Source organism: Phalacrocorax aristotelis, chromosome 3 (assembly GCF_949628215.1).
Source record: "Phalacrocorax aristotelis chromosome 3, bGulAri2.1, whole genome shotgun sequence".
Lineage (NCBI taxonomy): Eukaryota > Metazoa > Chordata > Aves > Suliformes > Phalacrocoracidae > Phalacrocorax > Phalacrocorax aristotelis.
This window is the reverse complement of record NC_134278.1, coordinates 92,527,572-92,552,725: the sequence shown is the minus strand read 5'-3', so window position 1 is coordinate 92,552,725 and position 25,154 is coordinate 92,527,572. Positions and strand designations below refer to the sequence as shown.

General features: G+C 44.8%; 2 protein-coding genes across 2 annotated transcripts; both read right to left on the bottom strand.

Annotated features, from left to right (window-relative positions):
* Positions 1 to 477: 477 nt before the first annotated feature.
* Positions 478 to 7,599, bottom strand: LOC142055666 (myelin and lymphocyte protein-like). The gene is made up of 4 exons (XM_075089785.1): positions 7,438 to 7,599; positions 3,838 to 4,005; positions 3,522 to 3,656; positions 478 to 540 (listed from the first exon to the last, which is right to left on the bottom strand). Exons 1-4 carry the CDS (start codon positions 7,522 to 7,524, stop codon positions 478 to 480), a joined length of 453 nt encoding a protein of 150 aa, XP_074945886.1. The 5' UTR covers positions 7,525 to 7,599.
* A 265-nt stretch (positions 7,600 to 7,864) lies between these two features.
* On the bottom strand, positions 7,865 to 19,308 carry LOC142055665 (syntabulin-like). Its single transcript, XM_075089784.1, is given in 5 exon segments — positions 7,865 to 7,979; positions 17,941 to 18,277; positions 18,280 to 18,343; positions 18,345 to 19,028; positions 19,291 to 19,308. Coding segments are annotated over 5 exon segments (1,218 nt in total).
* Between the last annotated feature and the right edge of the window lie 5,846 nt (positions 19,309 to 25,154).

Below are 25,154 nucleotides of genomic sequence, written 5' to 3'. Positions count from 1 at the left end.
ATTGATTTAATTAAATAAATTTAAAATATAAATTTTAAAATTTAAAAATAAATTTAAAATTTATTGAATTAAATTAAGTACATTAATTAAAGCCTTAAAATATCTCTAAGCATTCTAAATATTTTAGATTGAAGATGATTGTCTTTGTTCAGCCTGAGAGAAAGGCTTTCTTTAATGTTTTGATTTGGTCAACAACAATGATGACAGGATTACAGGGCACTGTTTATGAAGGAAGATTAAGGGAATACAATTTGTGTATTCTAATCAGTCTGGCAACACTCTATCATGGGGAGGAGGAGTACAGCTGGAAAACTGTAAAGAAAACCATTTAACAGCAACACAGGATTCTGGCTATGATGCATGTTATGTCATGAAAAATTACTTTAAATAAAAACGGATGTTTGGTGGAAGTGCTCATAGTAGAATGTAGCTGGAGTATGTTCAGAATATTTTAACCAGGGCATCAGAAAACTATTTTCAACATTGGCATAAATAATACAGATTGTAAATTACAAGCAGAGCACCAAGAAAAAAAAAAATCTCCTAAGAGAAGATTTATAATGGCCTTTCCATAGGCACAGTATTTCCTTCCGTACAGGTGAAGCGGGCTGAAAACCACGGAAAACAGCCAGAAAGAGCAGAACATTTGCTGCAGTAGATACACAAATTGCAAAGCCTGCTCCAGCTTGACCTCACACATATTTTAAAACAGATACTTAAGAGCGTGCAGTGTGTATAACATCGGTTTCTCTTATTTGACTCATATTCCATAACGAATGAGCAGAAGAGAGAAAAAAAGCTTCTTAAATATAAAAAAGACTTTTTTTTTTTTTACTAAAGATCACAGCTCTTGCCATCTTCCATACCTGCCTCAACTCTGACCTCTAAACCTCAGTGCCCTTCTTACGCCAGGAGCTCAGCCACCTTTTCCAGATGGAGGAGGAGCATGTCCCCACAGTCCCCAGGAGACCTGCATCTCTATCAAAAGGCATTTGGCACTAAAAGGTTAATTGGCTGGCACAGGTCTCACCTTGTCCAACAGCCCAGCGGCTGAGGCGCTCCCTGCAAAAGTCCCATATCTGCATCCCCTACTTACTCAGATTTGCAGTTGGAGCCGTGGCTTTCTCACGGACCACGCGCGAGGCTGAGCTTGAGGTTGCAGGCGTCCTGAGGCGAGAATCTCCCTTTAACAGTTGGCGTCCCACTTTCAGGAGATCTGGAGTGGTATCAGGACAATTAATGGGCCAGAGAGAGAGAGAGAGAGAGAAGAGTTATGGTGTGCCTGCTGGGTACTTGGCTTCAAACCCCCAGTACAAGAGTAACTAGATTATACAAAGTGGAAGAGCTTCCCTGGGAGCAGACTCCCTGCATCCCCTCAGCCTGCTCAGCGGCCTGCTACTAGGGCACTCGTCTCCTTTGTGCTCAAGTCCAGCCTCCAAAAGAGGCAAACAGATCTAAGTAGAAGTTTCTTTTCCCTTTACTGAACTAAGTAACAGGCATCTCCTTTTAATGTTCTTTTCCTTTGTCAGGAAGGACGTAAGCACCTAAGTGCACAAGATTTGTGCCCGAGACCCTGAATTGTAGGTGGCCTGTGCCACCAGCCCAGAGCTGAGCAGATCATTGCTTAGGACAGATGGGATTCAGGCTTTCGCCTTTTACTTGCCCATTCCTCCTTTGTAACTTGCTGACTTCTTTTCGGGATCCTCTATTATCTCTGTGATGTCTGGGTGCCTGCTGCAGCCCGAGAGTCTTCTGAACAAAAGGAGATATATGTCTTGAGGGGCCTCAGCCCAACCACGTCCCTACTAAGCAACATCAACAATAATTTTTTAGAAAGGGTGGATCATACAATCTGTGACATTTTTCTAGAACACTTTAATTTAACAGGAACTTGCAGATTTGGGTTCAAAAATACAAAACACTTGAAAGCCAAAACAGTCTTTGTAGGTGCTACTTTGTTTATTCTTCTTTGAAAGAAATACGTGGCCCTTTGAATGTGTTATCCACACCAATTCAACTCAATTTGTTGAAATTCAAACTCTAAATCTAAAACATATAAAAATCCTAAATAAAAAACGATAGCGCTATGCTCATAATTTTTCAAAGATGCTTTTTCAGCATCTTTTGCTCAAAATATTTGTCTTCCAATTATATTCCGTTCTTATCTCTTGGAAGTTATACAGCACTTTTTTCACTTCAGTGCAATTCAGTTAGCTTATACCCTAAAAATTCTTCACTGCTGCTAACAAAATTCACGGTGCAACGGGAGATACAGGCTGTCCATGTGCAATGCTAGGTGCCTTGGGCAGCGGTCCTCAGAAACAGGACAAACGGACAGTGCCCAAGCCTATGAGGGATGAACAGGAGAGGAAGAGGCATCTAATTAGACTTACTTGAAGATCCAAGCGTGATCTTCAAACACAAACTTTCTTCCGCAAATGAATGTCTAAGACTGGGTTTCCTTTCTGTTAAACAAAACAAAAAAAAAAAAAAAAAAAAAAAAAGAAAAAGAAAAGAGACAGAAACCGTACTTGGCTTCAGTAAAGGCTAACAGCAGAGCTGTCATAGACCTGATGAGGAACACAGGAGATTGGGGTGGGATTCATCTGACTAAGCATGGATGTCTCTAATGTAGACACCCATGTCTGAGCCAGCCTCGGTCCCATATTTAGGCAACCGAGAGTTCGTCAATATAACCAGTGAGTTCAAGGTACTCCCTCACCCCCGAAACAGCTCCCACAACGGCCAGGAGAGAAATGGCAGATTCACCTGTTCAAGCTGTTCCACTTCTGACCAGCAATGGGACCAGTCACTGGAGCAGACAAGGGGGGCGCCCCCCCATCTGCAGCCCACAGCTCCTGAAGGTTGTCTAAGGAGACCCGTAGATTCGGTTTTCACCTCTTCTGAATCACAAATACCGAGGGATTTACCCCAGGCAGAGGAGCCCCAGCGGGATCCGCCGCCTGCGCTGGGTCCGTTGACCCAACTGGCAGGGACCGGTCAAAAACTGCCACAGGGGGGACCCAGGCGTTCCGATGCACGCAGAGGGGGCTGGGCTATGCAAATGAGGGAACCCCCCAGCAGCCGCTTCCCCCCTGCTGCCAGCCGCCAGACCTCACAGCACCAGCTGCTACAACACACCAAGCCTTCACAGGGTGACGCCTCTCTGTGCTCAACTCCGGGATGCAAGCTTCGAGGTTAGCGCGGGCTTCAGCCTGGGCACGGCATCCTCGCTCACGGAGGGCGACATGTGCGTGCTCATTTCCCTCTGAAAGAGTTAAAAATAACATTAGAAACCCTCAAGCTGACACAACAACATCTTCAACTCGTTTAAACTAGACACAGGAGATGTTTCTGTGATCCTAGTTTTTAAGAACAAAAATACATGCTTTTTTGAGCCTTCAGCCGTTTTAAAAACCATTAGGTGCTGCCACCTCCTGCACATCAGCCCTCCCGCATTGCTTTGCCCTCTCCTGCTGCGTTGCTTTGCCCTCTCCTTCCCCTGCTTGCCAGGCACTCACCACAGCAGCAACGTTCTCCTGGTAGACGGTCATCATCACGGCGTTGGCAGGACCAAAGCTGATATAGGTGGAGTAGGCTTCCAACACGGCCATACTGAGGTAGAATAGAGATGCTGTCTCCTGGCAGATGACAGCCTAAGAACCAAGGATGACACAGTCATTCCCAGGAGGGAGCACACTGCAAAGGGGGGAAAAAAGGAACCCACACAAGCAAGCCCCAGCCGGCAATTTGGTGTGCAGTAGCAGCAAAGGAGACCATTGTATACCAGTGGTACCAGGGAGGGGAGAGGCCCTGAGGTTTGTCCCATCCACTTACCAAGGTGACCCAGGAGCTACTGCCCCCATGTGCACCGCAGATGTAGAGGCACAGGAGGGTGATGGACATGACAAAGCAGAACACAGAGACAAACATCACCCAGCCTTGCAGCATGGGTAACTGGACCTTCGAGGATGCCACCAGGATCCAGACAAGGCCCCCAAAGATCTGCAAGTGAAAGTGGGAGAGAAAGCAAGCATGGGGTAAATCGGCTTATCCAGGGCAGAGCCAAAGGCCACGCACACCTCTGGCGCTAGCACTGCACATGGCAATAGCCCAGGGATACCTCTGAGTTCTTCCCAGCCTCCACTTGAAACTGGGTATTTAGCTGGGAGCACCTGCCTCTGATCTTGACCCAAAAAAAGCCTGCCTGTGGCCCTGCCTCCTGGTGTCACTGCCATTCATGCCCTCCCCACATCAGTGTACTCAGGAGGCTGGTTCAGACATTTCTGAAGGCTGGTGTCGATGAACAGGGAAGCTTATCCCAGTAGGGCATGTTTGCTTCACACCCAGTGTGGCAGATACCTGAAAGGAGTGCTGTCAAAGGCAGCTCAGCTGCACAAACAGCACAGACATGGCCTTAATGAAGGCCACGTGAAAATGTTACCCTGAAAGGAGAGAGAACAAGCTGAAGAGAGGTAATACTGCCAGTTTTACTTTCTGGTAGGGGAAATAAGGTTGGGGCTCCCAGCTTCTCCTGGGAAGGAGGACTTGTATTGCTGCTCCAGCTATTTGGGTCTTCCTTCGCTGGCTACACCAGAGCTGCACAATGCACCAGCTGCTGCTCCAGTAGCAGGTGGGACCCCATTCTTCTCACCCAGGCTTGGGAGTTTGCCTTGGGTTTTTTGGTGGGATGGGGAACGCAAGGACAGCTACATCTAGGCTCTACCTTTTCTCCACCAGCAGATTCCTACACCAGAGGATGAGAGCACAATGTCCAATGCTGCAGAGTGTTGAGCTGCAAACGGTGTCTTTGCACTACAACACACTCAGCAGCTTTTCTCTGCCTCAAATCAGCCCAGTTTTTTCTTGAACCTGTGCAAAGTTTAGTCTATGCAGCATCCTATGATGAGGAGTTTCTCGGCTGAACGCACACTGCGTGGAGACTGGTGCTGCTGTGGGGACCTATCCCTCATCACTGGCTGGTCTTGGGCTCGCAGGCAAATCTCCAGAGGTAAGACAGCCTCACTGACTCTAAGAGCATTCTGATCGCCAGTGTATCCCAGGCCAGCCTTTGCCACCATCCAAGTGCCAACTCATACAGGTCACGGCATTTCCATTTCCTTGGAGGCTTTTTGCAAGTGGAGAAAAACGTTTCTGATTTACAATACTCAGAAAATGTTACATCATTTGTGTCACCCACATTTGTAGGAAAGTTCATTGGTTACATTACACAAATTGATACATTAAATCAAGGATGCGGTTGAGACCTTGCAAATATCTGAGTGCAAATAGGTTGTCCAAAGTGCTGCTGTTTTGCTGCCTCTAATAACAACCAAAGACTGACACTTGAAAACTAATCCAGTCCCTGTAATAAATCGTGCAATGACACCATGAGTGCGTTGCAGCTAAAGGTCCTGGAGAAAACCTCACCGCTGCTCCATTAAAATCCAACACAAGTGGGGTGAGATAAGAGGTTGGGGGAAGAAGTATCACTTCTCATTTCTTACCACTCCCCAACTCTCCTTTCTGCAGGATGCGATTTCTCACTCAGACAAGTATGTTTGCGTGGTTTGATTACTGGCTTTGGTTCAGAAGAGTCATAAAACTGAGGAAAGGGTCAAGAGGCTTCCAATAAACACACAGCAGGTTGGGGACAACAGTCTGAGGAAAAAAAGTCTTTTAAATAGCCTTTACAAAGCAAACATATCTGCTTTCAGCTCATTTCAGCTTTTCCACCTAGGCCTGGCTATCCAGATATGCAGAAGACTCTTCAAATGAAATAGATTACAAGAATGAAACCCAGCCTCACAGAATAAAAAATGGTAGCTCTTAATCAGCACACCCCGATGTGGCAATCGTATGAGCTGCGGGCAGGACCTTCTGGCTTTTTCGCATCTGTCTTAGCATTTGAAATGACAAATATTTTTGTGGTTACCATATTAGTCCACTGCAGGCAACCTTGGATTCCGCTACGGACTGAGAAACTCTTTGTCCTTCTGAATGCTGTGATATGAGGCAGCTGCCCCTTTTGTACACAGAGATAATACAGCTGGACGACCTAGAGTCATAACGCCTCCAGAGATGGAGAAATCCAGTTATGCAACATTCTTCTTTCCCAGGTGGTTCCTTAGCCTTTAGGATGCACATTTCCAGATCTTACCCAAACCAGAGGATAGGGTGCTTATTTTCGTCTCATTAAGCAAGCTGCCTTGCCAAATCCCCTGGAGAAAGGGATTACAAACAGTTCAAGGCACAGCCACGACCGTAATATGCTGATGCCAACAGCATGTTCAGCACCAGGACCACCGTAACCCAGTGGTAGAGGTGGCTGGCAAGTGTCTGCCCCACCAGAACCTCCACAGGGACTTTGTACCCACCTTCATGCAGCTGCAGGAAACCTAGACCATGCTCTCAGGCCCTGGGCAGAGACCAAGTCCCCAGAGCGTATTTGGAGGAGCTGAGGCAAACTTCTCCTTATACATCAGTAACGCCTGCTTTACTCCAATTCTTCTTTGCTCGACAGCTAGGAGAATGAAGTAAGTGCTGTAAATCCCAGGAGTGTGGACTGACTTGGGTGGCAAGGAAGGATTTGGTCACAAAGGGCAAAGTTGAAGTTTTAGCATTAAGTGATCTGAGTGCCATTCTACAACCCTCAGCCAAGCCCCTCAGTGCTGGATGAAAGTACTCAGGCTTTGGAACAAGCCTCTCAAACTGTTGTGAGAAGAGCAGGCTTCATGGGCAGAAGACACAGGAAAAAGACTTTAGTTGAAACTTTCCATCTTCTAGTCAGTGCTCGCAGCAACTGCTTTTAATCACCTGTGCCAAACCTATTAAGATTATGATCTTCTCCTGCTTAAGGAAACTACAATATGGGAAGAAGTTATAAGGTGTTTGTTCACTCTTTGCTCACCCACTGTTGCCCACGCACCCAGGTCCAGCGCTCTGTGTCTTCAGCTCGGGAACATTGCAGCTGAGCAGAACGGCTTCAGCAGCCTTGAGTCTTTGCTGCTGTGAACAATTACTTCAGCTTGCCTTTAGCCCCTGCTTTAAGCAAACCGTTTATCTTCTGCCTGTTTCAGCTGCTAAAATCATCTTCCAATTAATTAATCGGCTCAAATTGGCAACCTAGTTTAAACCTACCAGCAACCCCTTCCATTTTGTTAGGCAGGAGATTACAAAATGTTTACAGATACACCACAAAAATCCCCTGCAGACTAAAGGAGAGCTTCAGAGCTCCCAGCTCAGGGCTTGTGCTTTTCTCTGAGAGTGAGCTAGGCACCAGGGGCTGCCCTCAGACCCCTATGGCTCAGAGACCTGGCACGGGTCCTGAACCACATGCTTTGTATGAGGTCTCATCCCTCAGGCACCTGCAGCATGAAGCGTGCTGGATGCCCTGCAAACAGGATCTGCCCTCCCCAGGAAGAAGCCAGAACTCACGATTTCAGGAATGAAGAGCACATCTGGAAAAGTTGTCAGAACAGCCAGGCCGCTGGGCAAAGAAGTGGTGGAAGTTGCTGAGGACATTGTGAGCCTCTCCCACGGTGACTGTCAGCTGCTCTGGCTCTAGCTGCTGGAGGTAGCTGCCAAATGCAACCTTCTTCCCTCCCTCTTTTCCTTCCTTCTGTCCCTCCCCTTCTTCCTGCTCTTCCTCCTGCCCTCACTCCTTCCTGTTGGCAGATGAAGAAAGCTGTGAATGGCACAGGTGTGGCCAAACCCTGTGACCAGGGGCTACTTGGTGGCTGATGGGAGCCACATGGGAGGTTTTCAGGAGATGTGAGGAGCCCTGAGGCATTTTGAGCACAGCTGTCTGTACACAAGCTGAGCGTGTAGGGCAAGTCCCTGGGTGGTGGTGGGTGGCACTGCCTTATACCTGAGGGCAGTAGGGAAGACCTGTACACATCCAGACAGGCAACCTCTCATCCCCTTTATTTGCACAGTAAATCAGCTTGTCCGCCACCCACATGAGCTGTCCACAGCAGCTGCCACAAGGGCAGCTGGTGGACAGGGCAAGACAGGACATGACAGCTACTGGCAAAGAGCAGGGCTGAGAAACCTCTCGCAGATGGACATGCGTCCCAAGACAAGGGCAGCTGCATTGCAGGATGAACCACTTCTATCATCTCAGAGGGAGATTGGATATGCCAAGGTAAGAAAAATGACATAAAATAAAGAGATTTCCCAAGCCATTTGGCTTTTTCCATGACATCAATCCCTTGGCAGCCCTTTCACAACCACACCAACGCTGGGCCTCTCTGCTTGCTTTGCCATGTAAGTGGCAACCTTGCCAGAGCCCAGCAACAAAGTGGACACTCACCTGCTAGGGCTCCAACAAATAAATGACCGGGACTGAAACCTGTTGACAGTTCATCACTGCGAAACCCTGGAAGCGTGCATCTTCTTGGTTTTTTGGGGGTATTTTAAATCAGCTTCAGTAAAATGTCTCTTAGATTTGTAAATCGTTAGGAAGAACAAACATTGCATAATGCAGGTGAAGTGCTTGGAAATGTTCTGACTTAAATGTTGTTGACATGTAAAATTGTCTGAAACCTCAAAATTGCATGTTACGGTTAAAAAAGGAGGAGAGAATTGTTGGGGTTTTTCTTGCTGAAGAGTAGTAGTGCTGTGTTAATTTTTAAGGACAATTTCATACTGAAGGGGCTAAGATTGTAAACCTTTGAAAAGCCCACTCGTGATTTGCATTTTGGATTTGTTTTGAAATCTAAAAATTATTAATATTTTAGCGCTCTGTCTTTGCTTTTTTCTCTTGAGCTGTGGAGTTATTTAGGACACTTGATGTAGTATATGTACATAGATCTGTCTTGTTCTTTTGTGTAATTCTTTTTGTAAGGTATTACGCTTACTTGTTACAAGTACAGTAATCAAGTACTCCATACAAAGTCTCAGATGATTTTTTTAGCAAGGTTGATAAGCAATACCTTCTGGGTTTACAGTTTCTCTTGCAGTATATATCTGTGGTGTAATTAACTTCTGACATTTAACATTTTGGCATAGTACTTGGCAGGCCTGCCTCTGTTCTCAGCAGACGGTAGTAAGGAACTGATCTGTAGTCTCTTAATGCTAGAAGACTGCCTCTTGGTCTACAAAATGATCTGAAGATTTCAGACAGCTAAATGGGGGACAAAGTCTCCCCAAACCCTCCGGAGTGTTAATGCTGACTGTACTCCAGCAGTGCTTATTGAGAATGAAATCCATGTGCAGAAAAAGTAAGGATCTCCCTTAGCTGCCTGTGTCTGGGTACCTATTGGTGCTCAGTTAATATCTGGAAGTGTCTTAGACTGGAATCATTTTTGTGTAGAAATGGAGGGCTGTGTTCCGTTAAGTAACAGGGAAGACTATATCCTGTGACCTTTTCTCTGGTGGCTTGGTATTTATGTGTAGCAGTTGAAATAAGCCCAATATGGCTTCCTGGAAACCAAAGCATTCTGGAAGACAGTGCTGAGCAGTAGGCTACTAGTGCCTGCAAAGTTCCTGTAGTCTCTTTCTTCCCCACACCCCAGCAGATTCTGGGCTGAGAGGCACCCAAATTTTCCAGGCAGTGATCAACATAGTGGACGATAAAATGGATTTTCCTTTAAACTGGATTTTCAGTTAATTGAAGTTAGTTAGAACTTGGTTGCTTCTGCAAATTGTAGATACCTATCTGCACCTTTAGACTTTCTAAATGCCAACGAATTTATTTTTTTTCCCAACAGGAACAGTCAAGCTAAATGCTCTTTGGCTGAATAAGCAGCACTGTATAAAATGTCTCATGTGTGAAAATGTTTTTTGTACATTTATAATCGTGTTGAAGTAAAAGAATAGTATGAAGTCGTTCTTCTTACAGTTATTCAGTAGGTCTACAGTAAGTAAAAACACGCTGGAATAAGAAGGTCTGCTAAGAGTGTGCTAACAGTGATTATAATTAGTGTTCTGTTAACCAGTGAGTTGGGTTTTTCCGGGCATAAATTGTGTTAGGAATGCAAAGCAAGGCTGACATCAGGAATGAATACTTCCCTGGTTTAAACAGCTTGCATCATTCCATCCAAACTCCGCTCAAATTCTTGCTTTGGAACCCAGAAAGAATGAGTCACCTGTGGCTGTAGTTCATCATAGGTGCCTCTTTATTGAGAAACGAAACCTTTTCTGAGCCTGAAAGGTCGTAGCTTTATGTTGAATACGCATAGGAAGTTTGGAATAGAGATCAATGTTTGGAATAATGACCAAGTAAAAGAGCAGTGAAAAGGTAATCACTTTGTGGTTGTATTTATTGCTTGTATTTATTTTTCAGTGACTTCAGTTCCTCTGTCTGAGGTAATGTGAAGGTCTCCTCTCATTTGGATGCTACTGGACTCCAATAAAATTACTCAGCCAGCGGAGTGCATGGAAACCACCTCTCTGTGCAGAGGAGTTGTGTGTTGTGCAGTTTATAGGGTGGGGCAGAAACATGATCTGCTGTGACTGTCCTCGCTTCAGAATTGCAAATGAATAGCAGCACTGCTTAACGCCTCATGTGGCTTTTTGGAATACCGCTGCCTTTACATGCAGGCTAGTGCGCATATACCGTCTTCCTTTCTGCATCAGTTCAGAGGTGCAGGGAACATACAAAAATCTGCTACTGTAAAGTGGCAAACATTATTTCTCTGCATATGCTAGACTGACAGCACTGTCGCCTACCTGGCCTTCTGGTGGAATGTACAACAGTGGGACATCACCTCAAAAACACCGTTGGGAATTCCGTTAACTTGGGAGGTAGATCCTGATGCAAATTACTAATTTCATTCTTCCATGACAGACAGCAGAGCAGCTTAACAGAGCATAGGGAAACTTCTGGCCATTAATAATCAATGAAGGGAAACCGTGAAGGTACTGAATAAGTGCAGTCCCTCTCCTGTCCTGCCCAGTCCAAAGATAATATGAAGCCTTTGTACCTCAAATACTTCTAAGTTTTGTGTGCCCAGTTTGTCCATAGTTGGCATCTACCAGACACGGCTGCATCCAATGATGACAGCTTTTAATTCTCTGCATTTTACACACTTATGTGGATGCGCACGGGTAGTTTAGGCATGTTGAAAGTTAACTCCTTACGGCCTTGTCAATGAGAATTCTTGATTCTCTTTTAATAAGCACATCTTTATTCTTACCGAATCTGTGTTAAATTTCACCTTTTCAAACTAATGAAGCTTCATTTTTATTTTTAAGTCCTCTTGCAAGCAGCTTGACATATTTTTCTAATCTAATAAACTGAATGCGAAGCGGCAGCGACCTCCTAACATCGTTCTGTTACTACTTATGCAATCGAGGAGAGAGCTGCAACATGCCACTTGGAGTATGGATCCAGTTGTTGCCCCAGCGCCACTCAGTGATGTGTTCTAGCTGAAGTGGGGAATAAAACAAGTGGATTTGGGGGTTACTTTTTTCCTTTGCTCTAGTCAGCCATGTATTTGTTGAAATTAGAAACCTATTTCTGTCGACAGATTCTCTGAGCTAGCAGGTAATGATGTCTGGGGTTTTATAGCAGTGATAAGAAATAATGCTAAAAGGATACACAACTGTAGACTTTAATTTTTTTTTCCTTAAAGGCTATTGTTTCTATCTGTACTGAGCAATAGAATACAACACAGATGCTGAATACATGAAAAGGAACATTAGAAGTTGTCACCTCATCTGATCATGAAGAAAATGTTTGTAGTACTTGCATTACAAAGAGGATAGCTTCTGATGCCTCTGCTGAGGGGAAGGAGGGACACAAGCCAATGTCCTAGGCAAGTCAAATTGTTTTGGTCTGATTTTGAAAAAGACAGCTAGTATTGTTGCTTGAAGCATTAGATTTGTCTAAATAGCTCTGGGCCTTACAACTGTCCTACGTTCTCCCTGACACACTGAATCCTTGAGAACTGAGTGGCTTTTAGATTGCAAAATATTTGGGCAAATTATTAATTATAACCCATTTCTGACAGGAACTTAAAGTATGCTGAAAATTGGACTCGTGTTCTTTAGCAGTTCACATTTTCTTTAATTGCAGACAACAACAGGTAGCAGAAAGGGAGAAAAATAAAAGAGAAGCAGCGCAGCAACGAAAGAAAATGGGGGAAGAAGCCCAAAGGCTAATGAAAGAAGAAGAAAACAAAACTGATGTAGAAGTGTCCGGACACAAGCCAGGCATCAGTGGCACAGTGCCAATGAAAAAGAGAATTTCAGCTCTACAACATACATATTGGTATTGATTTAAGTATTTCTAGGGCTGCAGCATTTCTAGGACTCCAACCGTTTGGTGTCAGTACATTCTTCAGGGCGTCTTGGAAGGCAGGGTTCTCTCCGAATATCTTCAACGACTAGTAGGTGGTTATTAAAGGAGAAAAAAAGCCCACAGAAAATCATGCCTTGATGGAATGAAGTTTCCTGCAATAGTCCTATTCCAGCACCCTTCTTTGCAGCAAAAGTGATTGAGCAAGGATGTTGACTGAAAGACATCCTTAATGAATAGTTCAAGCCTAGAGAAAAGAATGGAAATACCTAAGAGTGTGGTAAATCTCCTGTATTGTCTATGCTTACCTGAAACATGTAATTAAACAGTTTTAAAGAACCCTTTGCTTCCTGCCTGATCGAGAATGTCTGCTTTTGCCTTTCCATAAAGGTATTTATAAATGTTTCACATTTTTCCATGGGAGATAATATTGACGCGTGCAGAAGAAAATTACTTGTTAAAGGTGACCTACGGCTCTCAACGTACTCCTGGTAGAGTACGCTCTGGTAGAGCACAAGTTACAGCTGAACACAAAAGTGGATTTCTTGTCACTTTGTCACTTGCAGCCCCTGTGCTACCTTGCCCCTTTACAACACTACAGTGGTTAACAGCAGGGGCATCACTACACAGCAGTGGTGCGTGCTGCTCCTTTCTTATGAAGGCTAATGTTGTGAATGTAGGGGAGCAATTCAATCACTTACTTGTATTGGTAAATTTGTATTTCTAGCAGAAATTCTTCTAGTTCCTACATTAAGGGGAAAAAAAAGTCTCACGCTGTATACTTGTTGCATAGGTAGTACAACTGAAAAAAAGGTGTCCTCCTGTGAATACATCTAAGTGTGAAAATTCTCAGTTCAGTTAACAGCACTTCTCAGGTTCCATTTTTGTACAGTTACTGTATGTATTTACAGTGGAATTCCTCTCAGAAAAGCGTGCAAGGTAAATAGGCAGTAGAAGACAACAGTAGTTTAATGAAGAAGAAAAGTTAATGTCTGCTGGAGGGCAAGGTGTGTGGGAGGAGGAGGGTCCATGTGGTTATTAGGTGCAGCTCAGAACTTCAGTGAATACCTCCTGCATCTTCTGCTGTGCGGATGCTATTATCCCTGAATTCATGGGCTGTCTTGTGGCAGATGAGTGAGGACAGCAAATCCTGTGCCTGAGACGGGTTCCCTGTGTATCCAGGGTCCTGTGAAGTTGTAACAGAATGGGAAGGGGCGGGGGGACTAGATCACCTCTGCCTCGAAAAATAGAATTTTTAACTAAGTTGTAAGACACAAGTTCTGCTTAAAAGAGAAGTACTTGAGAAAGTAAAGACAGTAAGACTTACTCTGAATGGCCTTTGTCATGGAGAAAAGTTTTAAAAAATACTTAGTATGCTTGTCATGCTGCTTAAAACCTTGCACAGACCAACTGATTTGACAGCAATTTTTAGACATTAAAGAAGTCATTGAGAAATGTGAAATTTTAAAATACCTTTTAGAAAGCAACAATATGCACTTTTGTGTGTATCTTCTGCGCAAGTGTTCTGGCTGGAGTAGAATCGATGACTACAGTCTGTCCAGACTGAACAGCAGTATGGCAAGCAAATCTGCTCCTAGTACACACCTCTAAAGTATCTGATGGTGGATTGGAGCTAAGAAGAAAGTCTGTGAATAAGCTTTAATAGCAATCCGCGTCTGTCCTTTTAACCACACCGATGAAGCAAGGAGGCACATGTCGTAATTCTTTCCCTATTGCTGACACAGGGCAGGGAAACCTAATACCTGTTGCCTAGTTTAGGTTGGAAGCGACATCGCATCTTTCTAAAAAAATTAGTTTAGTGCTTACTATTGCTATTTTTGAGACAATGTAAAATAGGTGCAACTAGATGTTATTTATTAAAAATAACAAAACATTGGCTAGTTAAGAAGTTAGAAACAAAGCCCCTGACTGCGTCATGAGAATGCTCGTGTTTTTTGAGCCTTCAGCCGTTTTAAAAACGATTAGGTGCTGCCACCTCCTGCACATCAGCCCTCCTGCGTTGCTTTGCCCTCTCCTGCTGCGTACTCACACTGTTTTGCTGTTCTTCCCTCCATTTCCCTGCCTGTACTTGAGCACAACTGCTCTAGGAATTGCTCCCATCTACTCTACCAAGTCCTGACATAATGCCAGAAAGGGTACAGTGCTCTCGTAGGTAGTAGTCTGTATGTCAAAACAGCATGCATTGGTTTCATATGTTTTCCTGCGCTACAGTTGCTTGTGTCTGCAATGCCCCATGTTCATTTGTCTGAAGGGTTTTGGAGGAAAATGCTCCCCTGTTCTGCTCATGTAGGACATAAATAAAACAGTGGTTCAATTTTAGCGCATTTCTAGCGGTTGGGATTTAGGTGAGGTAGTTGATTTGGGGGGGGAAAGAAGGCAAAATGAGGAAGGGATCAGAAGTGAAGAAGAGCCTTGTGAGTGGGTGGACCTAAGTAAGCATGCAGGTGAATCTCTGGTGAGGCGGTGGGCAGTGCCTGTGCCTCGGTGTTTTCAGCAGCTGAGAGGCATGTTGGGTACCTCTTCAGCTGAATATTAAAGAAAGGCTTCTTTGAGCCTGGATTAGAAAGAGAAATGCATAATGGGATTATCAATAGGTGTTGCTTCAACCAGGGAAGGAGCCGCCTTGGTTCCTGTGCTACCCTGTAAGCATGAATTCAAGCAGCCACCTGCTACCTGACCCTTAACCTATGCCCTGCTTGTCCTCCCCACCTGCACACTTTGAGGCAAGACTTCAATTCTTGCCTCAGTATGGTATGAACAATTTCTCAACTCAGAAAAAGGAGGAGGTTTTATTGAACTCTTTGGAGGCTAATGGTCCTCCCCTAGCTGCTCCATACAGCAGCAGCAGGATCCAGGTGAATCATGACTAAGAGTAAAGCCAAATAGTAGATGGGGAAAAATCAAGATGGTACATTTGTCACAACAGCTGGGATAGCCTCTGTGGATCGGGGAGCAAAGGCCAGTCCCACAAAGTCTGGGACTGGAGCATTTATCGTGGTACTTCAGGCCTCTTCTTACAAAGGGTACCTTGAGCTGTCTACATGTTTGCAGGATGGAGGAGGAAAGGTGGCAGCTTGGAAGCGAGCTGTATTTCAGGTAGAGATCAGAGCACGGACTTCTATCAGGAATGTGACGGGAACTCTCTTGCTGAGCATAGTTAAATAACTTATGAGAGTTGAGCGGACAGAAGATTTTTAAGGGCAAGAAGCAATTTTGACGTTATTCTGGTGTTAGCGCCTTGTGTCTTAAACATGGACCACGTCCAAAACATGGTTTGAAATGAGTTCAGCCTATTGACATTTTAAATGTAAGTGTAGGTTCATACTGCTTTGTTGCCTGCTTGCTGCAAAAGACACCCACGTAGTCACAGGTGAATCTCTCTCCTAGAACTGAAGATCTAAACTAGTCCTCTAAACTATGCTCCATTTCACCACCACTCAAAGCAAAGATCACTTAAACAATAGTGGCTGTTAAAGAGAGACCCAAAATTGTGATAAAGATGGTAAAATCCCATATAAAATATTGCGCTCTCAGCCTTGAACAGACATGCTTTGAAGTAGCAATAAGGCATGTTGTGTCATGTGTTCCAGTCCCATCCCCTCCACCCGCCAACCTATTAATTTTGGCCCTTGTGCCCAGGTACTTAAAAGAAAAGCTTTTGAAAGTGACTTTGCAGCAACTATGTATTGCAGTAGTGTCATAAGGCAAGTCAAGTGGCCTGCAGGAACCCAACAAGGTAGGTGAGCGTGGAAGAGGAAGTTGCTGGCAGAGGAAGCAAGGCGCTCTCGTGTTCTCATCTTTGTGAACTCTTGGAGCCTGTGTTACATCAACATGCCTGTTCGATTCCTCTTCCTTAGTGAAATGCTTAATGAACACTAGGGAATCTGTTGCAAACACAAGTAATTCAGAACCCTCGCATTACAAGGATGCAAAAGGTCTCTGAATTGCCTCTGTAAGCATTGGTGCATGTCACCCTCTTGAGTGTTGCAAATGCTCCCCACATGCTGGCCAACTATTCCTCCTTCCTTGTGGCTAATAACTCCATTCTTCCCCAAAGCGGCAGGGCAGTGCATGGCATTGTCTGGCTTCACTAGGCTTCTTCTGCTCTGGGTTGCACAGAGAAATATTACACTTGCTTTGCTGGAGGGGAGAACAGGAAGCCAGTGAGGTTTAACCGGCCAGAGGTGTTGTTGAAAGGTTGGTTGGGTGGAGGCAGGCAAACACCGCTATGTCGCCTGTTGGTTAGCATTGCCCTCCTCTGAACTATGCATGGATTTCAAGTTTTGGACAGGAAGAATTTCTGGTTTGATGGTCACAGTGGCATCTCGGTGGGCACACTGAGACTGCATGGCTCTCAGATTAATTAAACAAGGTATTCTGGACTTCTGTTAAATGCCGGGAAGACTGACACTCTCCTGGCAGCACAGAAATGAGCAGTTACAAGCTTCTGGAAGATTGCATTGAATTAAAGATTAGGCACTTGCATTTGTTAACTCAGCATGGGTGCAGTCATGCAGGTGGCATGTGTGTCCACAGACCAACTGGAGCCTTTTTCTCTGCCTGAGTGCTTATGCTTGGAGCTGTATTGAAGTTTTTCTCAGCAGAATTCTCTTCTTTGGGTCCTGATGGTTCCTTATGCCCTGATACAGTGCCTCCGCCAGCTCTGCCTGTGCCCAATAGCTCAGCTGAGACCGGCTATTTTATATGGCTTTGCTACAATAAAACACTCACACATTTACCATTTCTAACAGGCTTCATTGAACTTGTGATTATAAAGGTAATTTACAATGAAACACTTAAATAAACAATAAGCTGAAGCACAATACATTTCAAAGGGCTCATATGACTACAACATTCCAACACATTAAAACTTTAAAACAACATTAACACTCAAATTGTACCTACACCTATACTTATCTTTCTAACACGTTTCAAGACTCTCAACAAAGTACCTTTTTGGTTACAGTCCCTGTAAACACACAAGACCAGTGAAACACTCAAGCAATTGTACAACTGAGAAGAACACTACACAAGACAGGAACAAACAATGTGCTGGAAACTGCCTGGGGAATAGGGGGTTTACCTCTAAATTGAACTGACTCTTTGGACAACGAATGGATAACACTAGCATGCTCTCTGGAATACATGTGTGATATCCTTAGCGGGAACAAGCCTCCGTGTCACTCAACACTGTAATTTCACAAAAGCTTTAGGTTAGTGCTGCCTAAAGAAATAGCCCACCTTTCTCTGGCCGTTTGCTCCCATGCACGTCTCACGCTACTCTTGAGCCAGTGCAAAGTGCTGGTATATTTGCCCAGTGAAGCAGCCAGGGAAACTCATTGAGCTTAACAAACAACAAATTAACATTCAGCAAACAAACATGAAAGAGAACTCACTGTATTCTCCTTGATCTCCCTGGTCATGTTCACTGTGCAGATATGTTGGCACCAGAAAGACACCAGCGCGGTGGGGTGGGGGGGTGGGGAACATGGTGACTGGGAGCAGGAGGACTATTTCTGTAGGCAGCAGTACTCTCAAAAAACACCAGTTACAAACATCCTGTAGAAAGGCTTTACCTTTTCCATTCTGAAACAAGTAACATGTTTTCAAACCAATTTATAGGGCAAATCAAATAGTCAAGAGCAAAACGGTGGACTAGGACAGAACTGCAAAACAATGGTCTAGTACTGTAAATGAGATCTGTTCCTGCTCCATGAGTACTGAAAGGCCGCATGATAGTTGGTACAACAGGGGCTGCTACAGCCAGATCGCTGGCGAGTCTGCTGCTCCAGTATCTCTTCTTTATTCCTGTCTGAGAAACAGTATTGACGTACCCAAAGACTTCATCATCATGAGGTTCTGTAAAATCAAGTTCTTTCACAAAATGGTTTTCATTAACTCCGTGCTCCACCTTCCTGCATGGAGGTGTCACAGGAGACAAAAGGATGGTCGAGTTTGGCTCACCTGGAGTTAAGTCCACAATGATACCAGAATCACTGAGGCTTTCAAGAGAAATTGACCCAATTCCTTCAGTGAAGAAGGCAGGCTTAGAGGACAGGCATCTTGAGCTCTGAGCTCTGAACATGTTTTGAATGAACTGCTCCCCTTCTAGGCTATATGGCACCACATCAGTCTGGATGGTCTGCTCCACCATCATGTTTCTGACTTTCTCCTCCTCCTCCTGGGAAAAAGTTAGTTTTTCATCCAGAACATTTTCAAGCATCTCTTGATTCACAGTAGAATTGGAGGGAGCTGGCTCACTCAACTCAGGGGTTGTGGTGGTCAAACTCTCTTCAAATAAATCAGTCCCGTTAGCTGTGTCCTCATGAAGAAACAGCCCACTATCTGCCAGCTCCTCCAGAGCTTGGTCCTCTGTGGTGGGGCTGTCTGGCATAGTGGTACACAACGGCTTCCCCTCAGAGTCACATGTGTACTCCGGGCGCTGCTCATCTCTCACAGAGCTCTTCAGGGCCATCTCCATGCTCGACACCAAAGATTCCAGTTTCTTGTTCTCAATGCTTATTTCTAGGAAGTATTTCTGAAATTTTTTGTCTTTCTCAGCCAAGCTGTTCTTCATGCTCTCAATAACTTGCTTGAGTTCTTTAATTTCCCTCCTTGCTTCCAAGAGGCTCAGCTCCATCTCCACATGATTACACTCGTCTTCGATCCAGTCTTCCTTCATACGTTCCACCTGAGCTTTGAGCTTTTCGATTTCTCTTTCCCTGGAGCAAAATAAAAATATCGTAACACTTCTGGTGACTGCCTAGTTAAAGAGTCAACGTGAGGCTCCACCTCACTGGGGTGGCTATGCTGCAAAGATGCTCCAAGGAAGAAGCAAATTCCTCCATGCATCGTTTGCTGCCACCTCTGAGAGAACTGGCAGAGATGTCAGCTGGCTGCCAAGACACACTGGCTGATTCCTAGCTGGAGTCACCAACCTTGCCACACAGCCAGCAGCCTTGTGGGCTATGCTGTGATACTGGACACTTTGAGGTGAAAGTGGTGGCCTCTGGGTTAGGTCCAACCAGTACAGTGCTTGACATCTCATCTACTGCCTCACCCTGGAGGAAATGACAAACAGCTGCCTGGATGTGTCCCCTGTGCCTGCCAGCAGCTCGTCACGTATAGCCAGAGCCAACAGTGGCCTCAGACAGCAGGATGGCTCAGGGCTGCAGGCACCTGGCTTGCTTTGCACCCGGCTTGCTTTGCACCCCCCCAGCCCAGCATGGATCCAGAGGCTTCTGCCTTCACTTGCAAGCAAGTGGGGAGAAAGGCCCCCTGCGTGAGATCCAGCCCTCACAGGTACAGATGTTGGGCCACCCAAAGCAGGACCAAGGGGTCCCTGGGACTCTACCTTGGGGCTCCATTCAAAAAACCCTTTGTGCCCGCTTGGGTTGTGTGTGCTGGAAAGCCAGTTCTCAGAGCACAGCTTTAGTAAAAGAGAGAACATCTGTTGCTGTGTAATGTACATTGTTGCTTCTTCGCTTAGCATCCATACAAAGTGCTATTGCAAAAAAGTCCATATCTAAGCAACAAAACCACAAGCGGGCACACTAGTTTGTGTCAGAGCTTTTCTTTCATTAGGGGAAAAGGGGGACATTTGTCGTCGTATTTTCTGAGTGAGGTGGAACTTTTTTTATGTACAAAAGTTCTCAGTGCTAAAGTAGGCTGGTGAAGAACTATCCTTTGAAAGTCTTCTATCGGGAAAGTTCAAAAAAAGGGAAAAAGAGACAGCCATATTTGTAACAAAAGTGCACGGTACATATTCACTGAGCACACAATGCAACCTTAAATACCTGAAAACAACCTAATCAGCCTGATCATATTTCAAATCTCTTAATGAAAACTTTACATGGTCAAGAAAAGAGTACAAATGATCAGGACTCCCATCCCTTAATGCTCCTGAATAAATCTTGTCCAGTCTTATTTCTGAAGTGAAATATACCTTTCTGTAACTTTGCACTCGGATTCCTTCAGCTTTTTTTTCAAATGCCGTATTGTAACTTCTTTCTGCTGCAGAGGAGTCAAATACCGCTCCGGATTTTCTGGCTTAGTGCTGCAATTGTGACCACAAGAAATAGATTTCCCTGATTGCCTGAAAAGAAAAAAAACCATCACACCATCACATAACATCACTCCTACAGTTCTTCAGTCCTGGCAAAAAGGAACACATCCCATAGACTGATATGGCGCTTGACTCATTTTGGGCTCCTCAGTGTCCACACAAGTGACTCCCTCTGGCAAACCAAAGTACTTGAGAAAATGGCTGATTTGTGGCTATAGTACAAAATTTACTATTTATCGTACTTGTTTTCAGTGCCATTACCTCAAATGAGACATTTAACTTTAAAACACCTAGCCATCTCCTCACCCAAAACGGTGCCCAAGAGCAGGCAGCTGGGCCATTGGCAAGGGCACCCAGCTGCAGACACAGCCAGGTAAGGAAGCGTACAGACTGAGTTCAGCTCCACATGTGAGTTAAGAAGCCGAGCACCCTGAAACCTACATTAATCCTGTCTAGCTTTAGGTGTGTGTCTGACATGCTTGGCTGTTGAGTTGCCTGGGGTGGGAGGAAAGAGAGAGAAAGGGAGGGAGAGAAACAACCAATTTCTTCTCTGCAATACGTGTCGCACGCTCCCGCAGGTATTAGTTTTCTTCCCTGTAGAGGAAACTGCACGCAGAGGTACCTAAGGCCGGGCAGGGTGAATTTTCACCCGAGCATACAATATTTTCTATACAACCCCACCCAACTCTCTCCAAAGGAGAAAGGATCTTTCTGTGAAAGAACCAGGAAAGCCACATGAGAACTGACAGCATAAAACCACGGAAAGGAGCCTGCCTTGGAGTGAAAATCAGCTACAAAGTGCTTTGACTAAAAGTAACCTTGAATTTTACAGTACTGAAACAGTAAAACTTCTACATGGGATAGAGCACACTGTTGATTGTCGAGCCACCAATATGAAGAGTCACACCCATGCTGAGGAGCAACACGACCCCTTTGGCAAGCCAGACAACCAGCTGATGCCCCATTTGAGTGCAGAGAAGGTAAGTCAGTGTGCTGAACACCAGGATGCTGAAATAAAGACTTGCCTCGTCACTTGGCTGCTGTCACTTCCTTTGTTTGAGCCTGAGTTGCTTCTGCTGGCTAAAGAAGCCCCATAATTCTGACGGGTGTTCGCAGGACTCGGCTGGTTTTTGCTCAGTGTTGACAAAGGGGCCTTTTCACGGGAAGCAGGTGGGCTGGGTCTGGACTTGTTGGATAAGGATCCATTATTCTGACCATGAAGGCCACAACTGGAGGAGAACCAACATGGTTAAAGCATACTGGATTATCTTTATCACACAACTCATTATGTGTCTTATTTCACGCACAAAGTTGTCTACACACTAAAACAGGTAGATAACTGTGAGTGGCCGGGAAGAAAGTCCTGAAGTCATCAGCCACTGCACACTCTTTCACTGACTGTGGGGCTCTCAGTCTGAATTATGTGATCTAGGGAAACGGTGGCCATTTTCACGTTTCTCTGTGGCTAGCACGGTTCCCACTGACTCCACCAGATCATCCACATTCCCTGAACCTCTGACTCCATTAAGTAATGAGAGGACTGCAGCCTGGGCTAGTGCCAAAAGAACCACGCTTCAGCCTTCCCTGGCCAGACCTGCAGAGAGATGCCTGCTCGTGGAGGTTTGCTCTAAGACTGCTTTCATGCTCCTTGGCAAGCAGCCTGAGGGATCACAGTGTGTGATGAAAACCGATTTGTTTGAGCCACTGTTCCTTTCTCTCTTTGGCATAGAGGGTGCTTCAGCTGCCACTGTCAACTATTCATAGAATCATAGAAGAGAACCATAGAATCATTAAGGTTGGAAAAGACCCCTAGGATCATCAAGTCCAACTGTCAACCCAACATCACCAAGTCTCCTAAACCATGCCCTGAGGTGCCACATCTACACATCTTTTAAGTACCTCCAGGAATGGCGACTCTGCCTCCTCCCTGGGCAGCCTGTTCCAATGCCTGACCATTCATTTGCTTAGATATAGTTCAAACCCTACTGTGAGCAGGCTGAAATAGTATTAAAATAGACAAAGAAAACCACACATTTTTTTCTTCCTTCCTTCCTTCCTTCCAGTTTCCCTCATACGTATCTACCTTTCTTTTCCCACTCTTTATTAAATAACCTGACTGTCGACTGTGGGCTTGAAAGCAACTGGTATCTGTGCTGCTGGCAACTGCCAAAGGACTGAGGTGCTCTGAGCACAGCTTCCCAAGGTGGGTTCCTCGCTTGCTCACTTGGTTTGTCTTCCTGCACTGCTACACTGCTACCTACATCCTCTCATGGAATTTGTTCTTCTAAACTGTAATGAACGGGCTGGTTTCAGAAAAGAAAAAGGCAAATCCAGCCAACCAAAGAGGCTTGAACATAAAAATTTAAATACCACAGCACTATGAAGCAAGAACTCTTCTCAAGATTCCCTAACTTGGTTTCGTCCCTCCTCTGAAAATGGAACAGTTTATAAGGAAGGTGGCTGCTGCAAACCTTCATCACACTGCTGTGGTTTGGGTGATTTTATAATTATTTTACAATGAAGTGCTGGACTGTGGTTTGTGACAACACTGAGATTTTTCAGAGGAAGTTGAGTCAAACGGTTAAAAGAGAACATATCGCAAAGGAGACCTCTCCTTCCACTTCGTACAGTACAGCATCAACTCTTGGGTGAGGCAGAATTCACATAGACTGTGCGTAACGCAGCAATGCAATTGAAGGAGCATTATTACAGAGGACTTCTGTCTAATTAAGTGGGTCAGGATGCTCTAATTTAAAGTTACATTTAAATGCACAGAAATACATGCAATGATACAGAATCTTACTGCAAGTAAGGTGATTTTAGGGCTTCATATTATACTTAGTATTTTTCACACACACACACACACACACCCCTGTCCAGTACCTTTACTGGTTAGATTTAATCTAGAGAGTGCTTAGGTAATGTTTATTTTTCTAACAGTCTCATGACACAGATAGGAAACTGCTCATTAAGCATCATTCTGCCGATCTCTGTGCACTGGGGCACACTCCGACCTCAGAGACATCTGTGTGACTTAAGCATAGAGGTATCCCACTGACAGTCCCGGCCTACCTGCCAGCACTTCCACAAAGGGCAGGAAACCCGTCCTGTCAATCTGAACTCTTTGCACCTACTCCAACAAATGTAACCAGCAGGGATTTTGTGGGTGGAGCACAATGTGCGCTGCTCCACCCAAATGTCCTCACCCTTGCATTCACAAGCTCTCTGGATTTGCACTTCACAAATGATAGGGAGAAATCTTACAGAAATCTTTCTTGAAAGATTTGTTTAGATAGATAACTGATTTATATTTTTTTTTTTTATTTGCATATAGTTTTAGTTACAGAAAGGTTGGGCAAGGGTGTTGAATACAAAAGCATCAAAGGCAATATTGTCTACTTCTTCCTACAAAAAATAAGGTCATGACCTGGAAAGGGACATGCCAAGCTGACAGTTTATTACAAAGAGAAAACAGTGATAAGACCAAAAGGTTAAGGTTAACTTCTTAGAGGTACATATTCACTGAGCACACAATGCAACCTTAAATACCTGAAAACAACCTAATCAGCCCAATCATATTTCAAATCTCTTAATGAAAACTTTACATGGTCAAGAAAAGAGTACAAATGATCAGGACTCCCATTCCTTAATGCTCCTGAATAAATCTTGTCCAGTCTTATTTCTGAAGTGAAATATACCTTTCTGTAACTTTGCACTCGGATTCCTTCAGCTTTTTTTTCAAATGCCGTATTGTAACTTCTTTCTGCTGCAGAGGAGTCAAATACCGCTCCGGATTTTCTGGCTTAGTGCTGCAATTGTGACCACAAGAAATAGATTTCCCTGATCGCCTGAAAAGAAAAAAACCGTCACACCATCACATAACATCACTCCTACAGTTCTTCAGTCCTGGCAAAAAGGAACACATCCCATAGACTGATATGGCGCTTGACTCATTTTGGGCTCCTCAGTGTCCACACAAGTGACTCCCTCTGGCAAACCAAAGTACTTGAGAAAATGGCTGATTTGTGGCTATAGTACAAAATTTACTATTTATCGTACTTGTTTTCAGTGCCATTACCTCAAATGAGACATTTAACTTTAAAACACCTAGCCATCTCCTCACCCAAAACGGTGCCCAAGAGCAGGCAGCTGGGCCATTGGCAAGGGCACCCAGCTGCAGACACAGCCAGGTAAGGAAGCGTACAGACTGAGTTCAGCTCCACATGTGAGTTAAGAAGCCGAGCACCCTGAAACCTACATTAATCCTGTCTAGCTTTAGGTGTGTATCTGACATGCTTGGCTGTTGAGTTGCCTGGGGTGGGAGGAAAGAGAGAGAAAGGGAGGGAGAGAAACAACCAATTTCTTCTCTGCAATACGTGTCGCACGCTCCCGCAGGTATTAGTTTTCTTCCCTGTAGAGGAAACTGCACGCAGAGGTACCTAAGGCCGGGCAGGGTGAATTTTCACCCGAGCATACAATATTTTCTATACAACCCCACCCAACTCTCTCCAAAGGAGAAAGGACCTTTCTGTGAAAGAACCAGGAAAGCCACGTGAGAACTGACAGCATAAAACCACGGAAAGGAGCCTGCCTTGGAGTGAAAACCAGCTACAAAGTGCTTTGACTAAAAGTAACCTTGAATTTTACAGTACTGAAACAGTAAAACTTCTACATGGGATAGAGCACACTGTTGATTGTCGAGCCACCAATATGAAGAGTCACACCCATGCTGAGGAGCAACACGACCCCTTTGGCAAGCCAGACAACCAGCTGATGCCCCATTTGAGTGCAGAGAAGGTAAGTCAGTGTGCTGAACACCAGGAT

What these genes read in the sequence shown, in the direction of transcription:
- LOC142055666 (XM_075089785.1), bottom strand. Translation starts at nt 7,524, where the DNA reads ATGTCCTCAGCAACTTCCACCACTTCTTTGCCCAGCGGCCTGGCTGTT. An exon ending in GTAGCTCCTGGGTCACCTTG is followed by an intron (nt 3,657 to 3,837) that starts GTAAGTGGATGG and finishes CTTGGTTCTTAG; the next exon opens with GCTGTCATCTGCCAGGAGAC. An exon ending in AGGAGAACGTTGCTGCTGTG is followed by an intron (nt 541 to 3,521) that starts GTGAGTGCCTGG and finishes TTCTCTTAGGAG; the next exon opens with ATTTTTTTTTTTCTTGGTGC.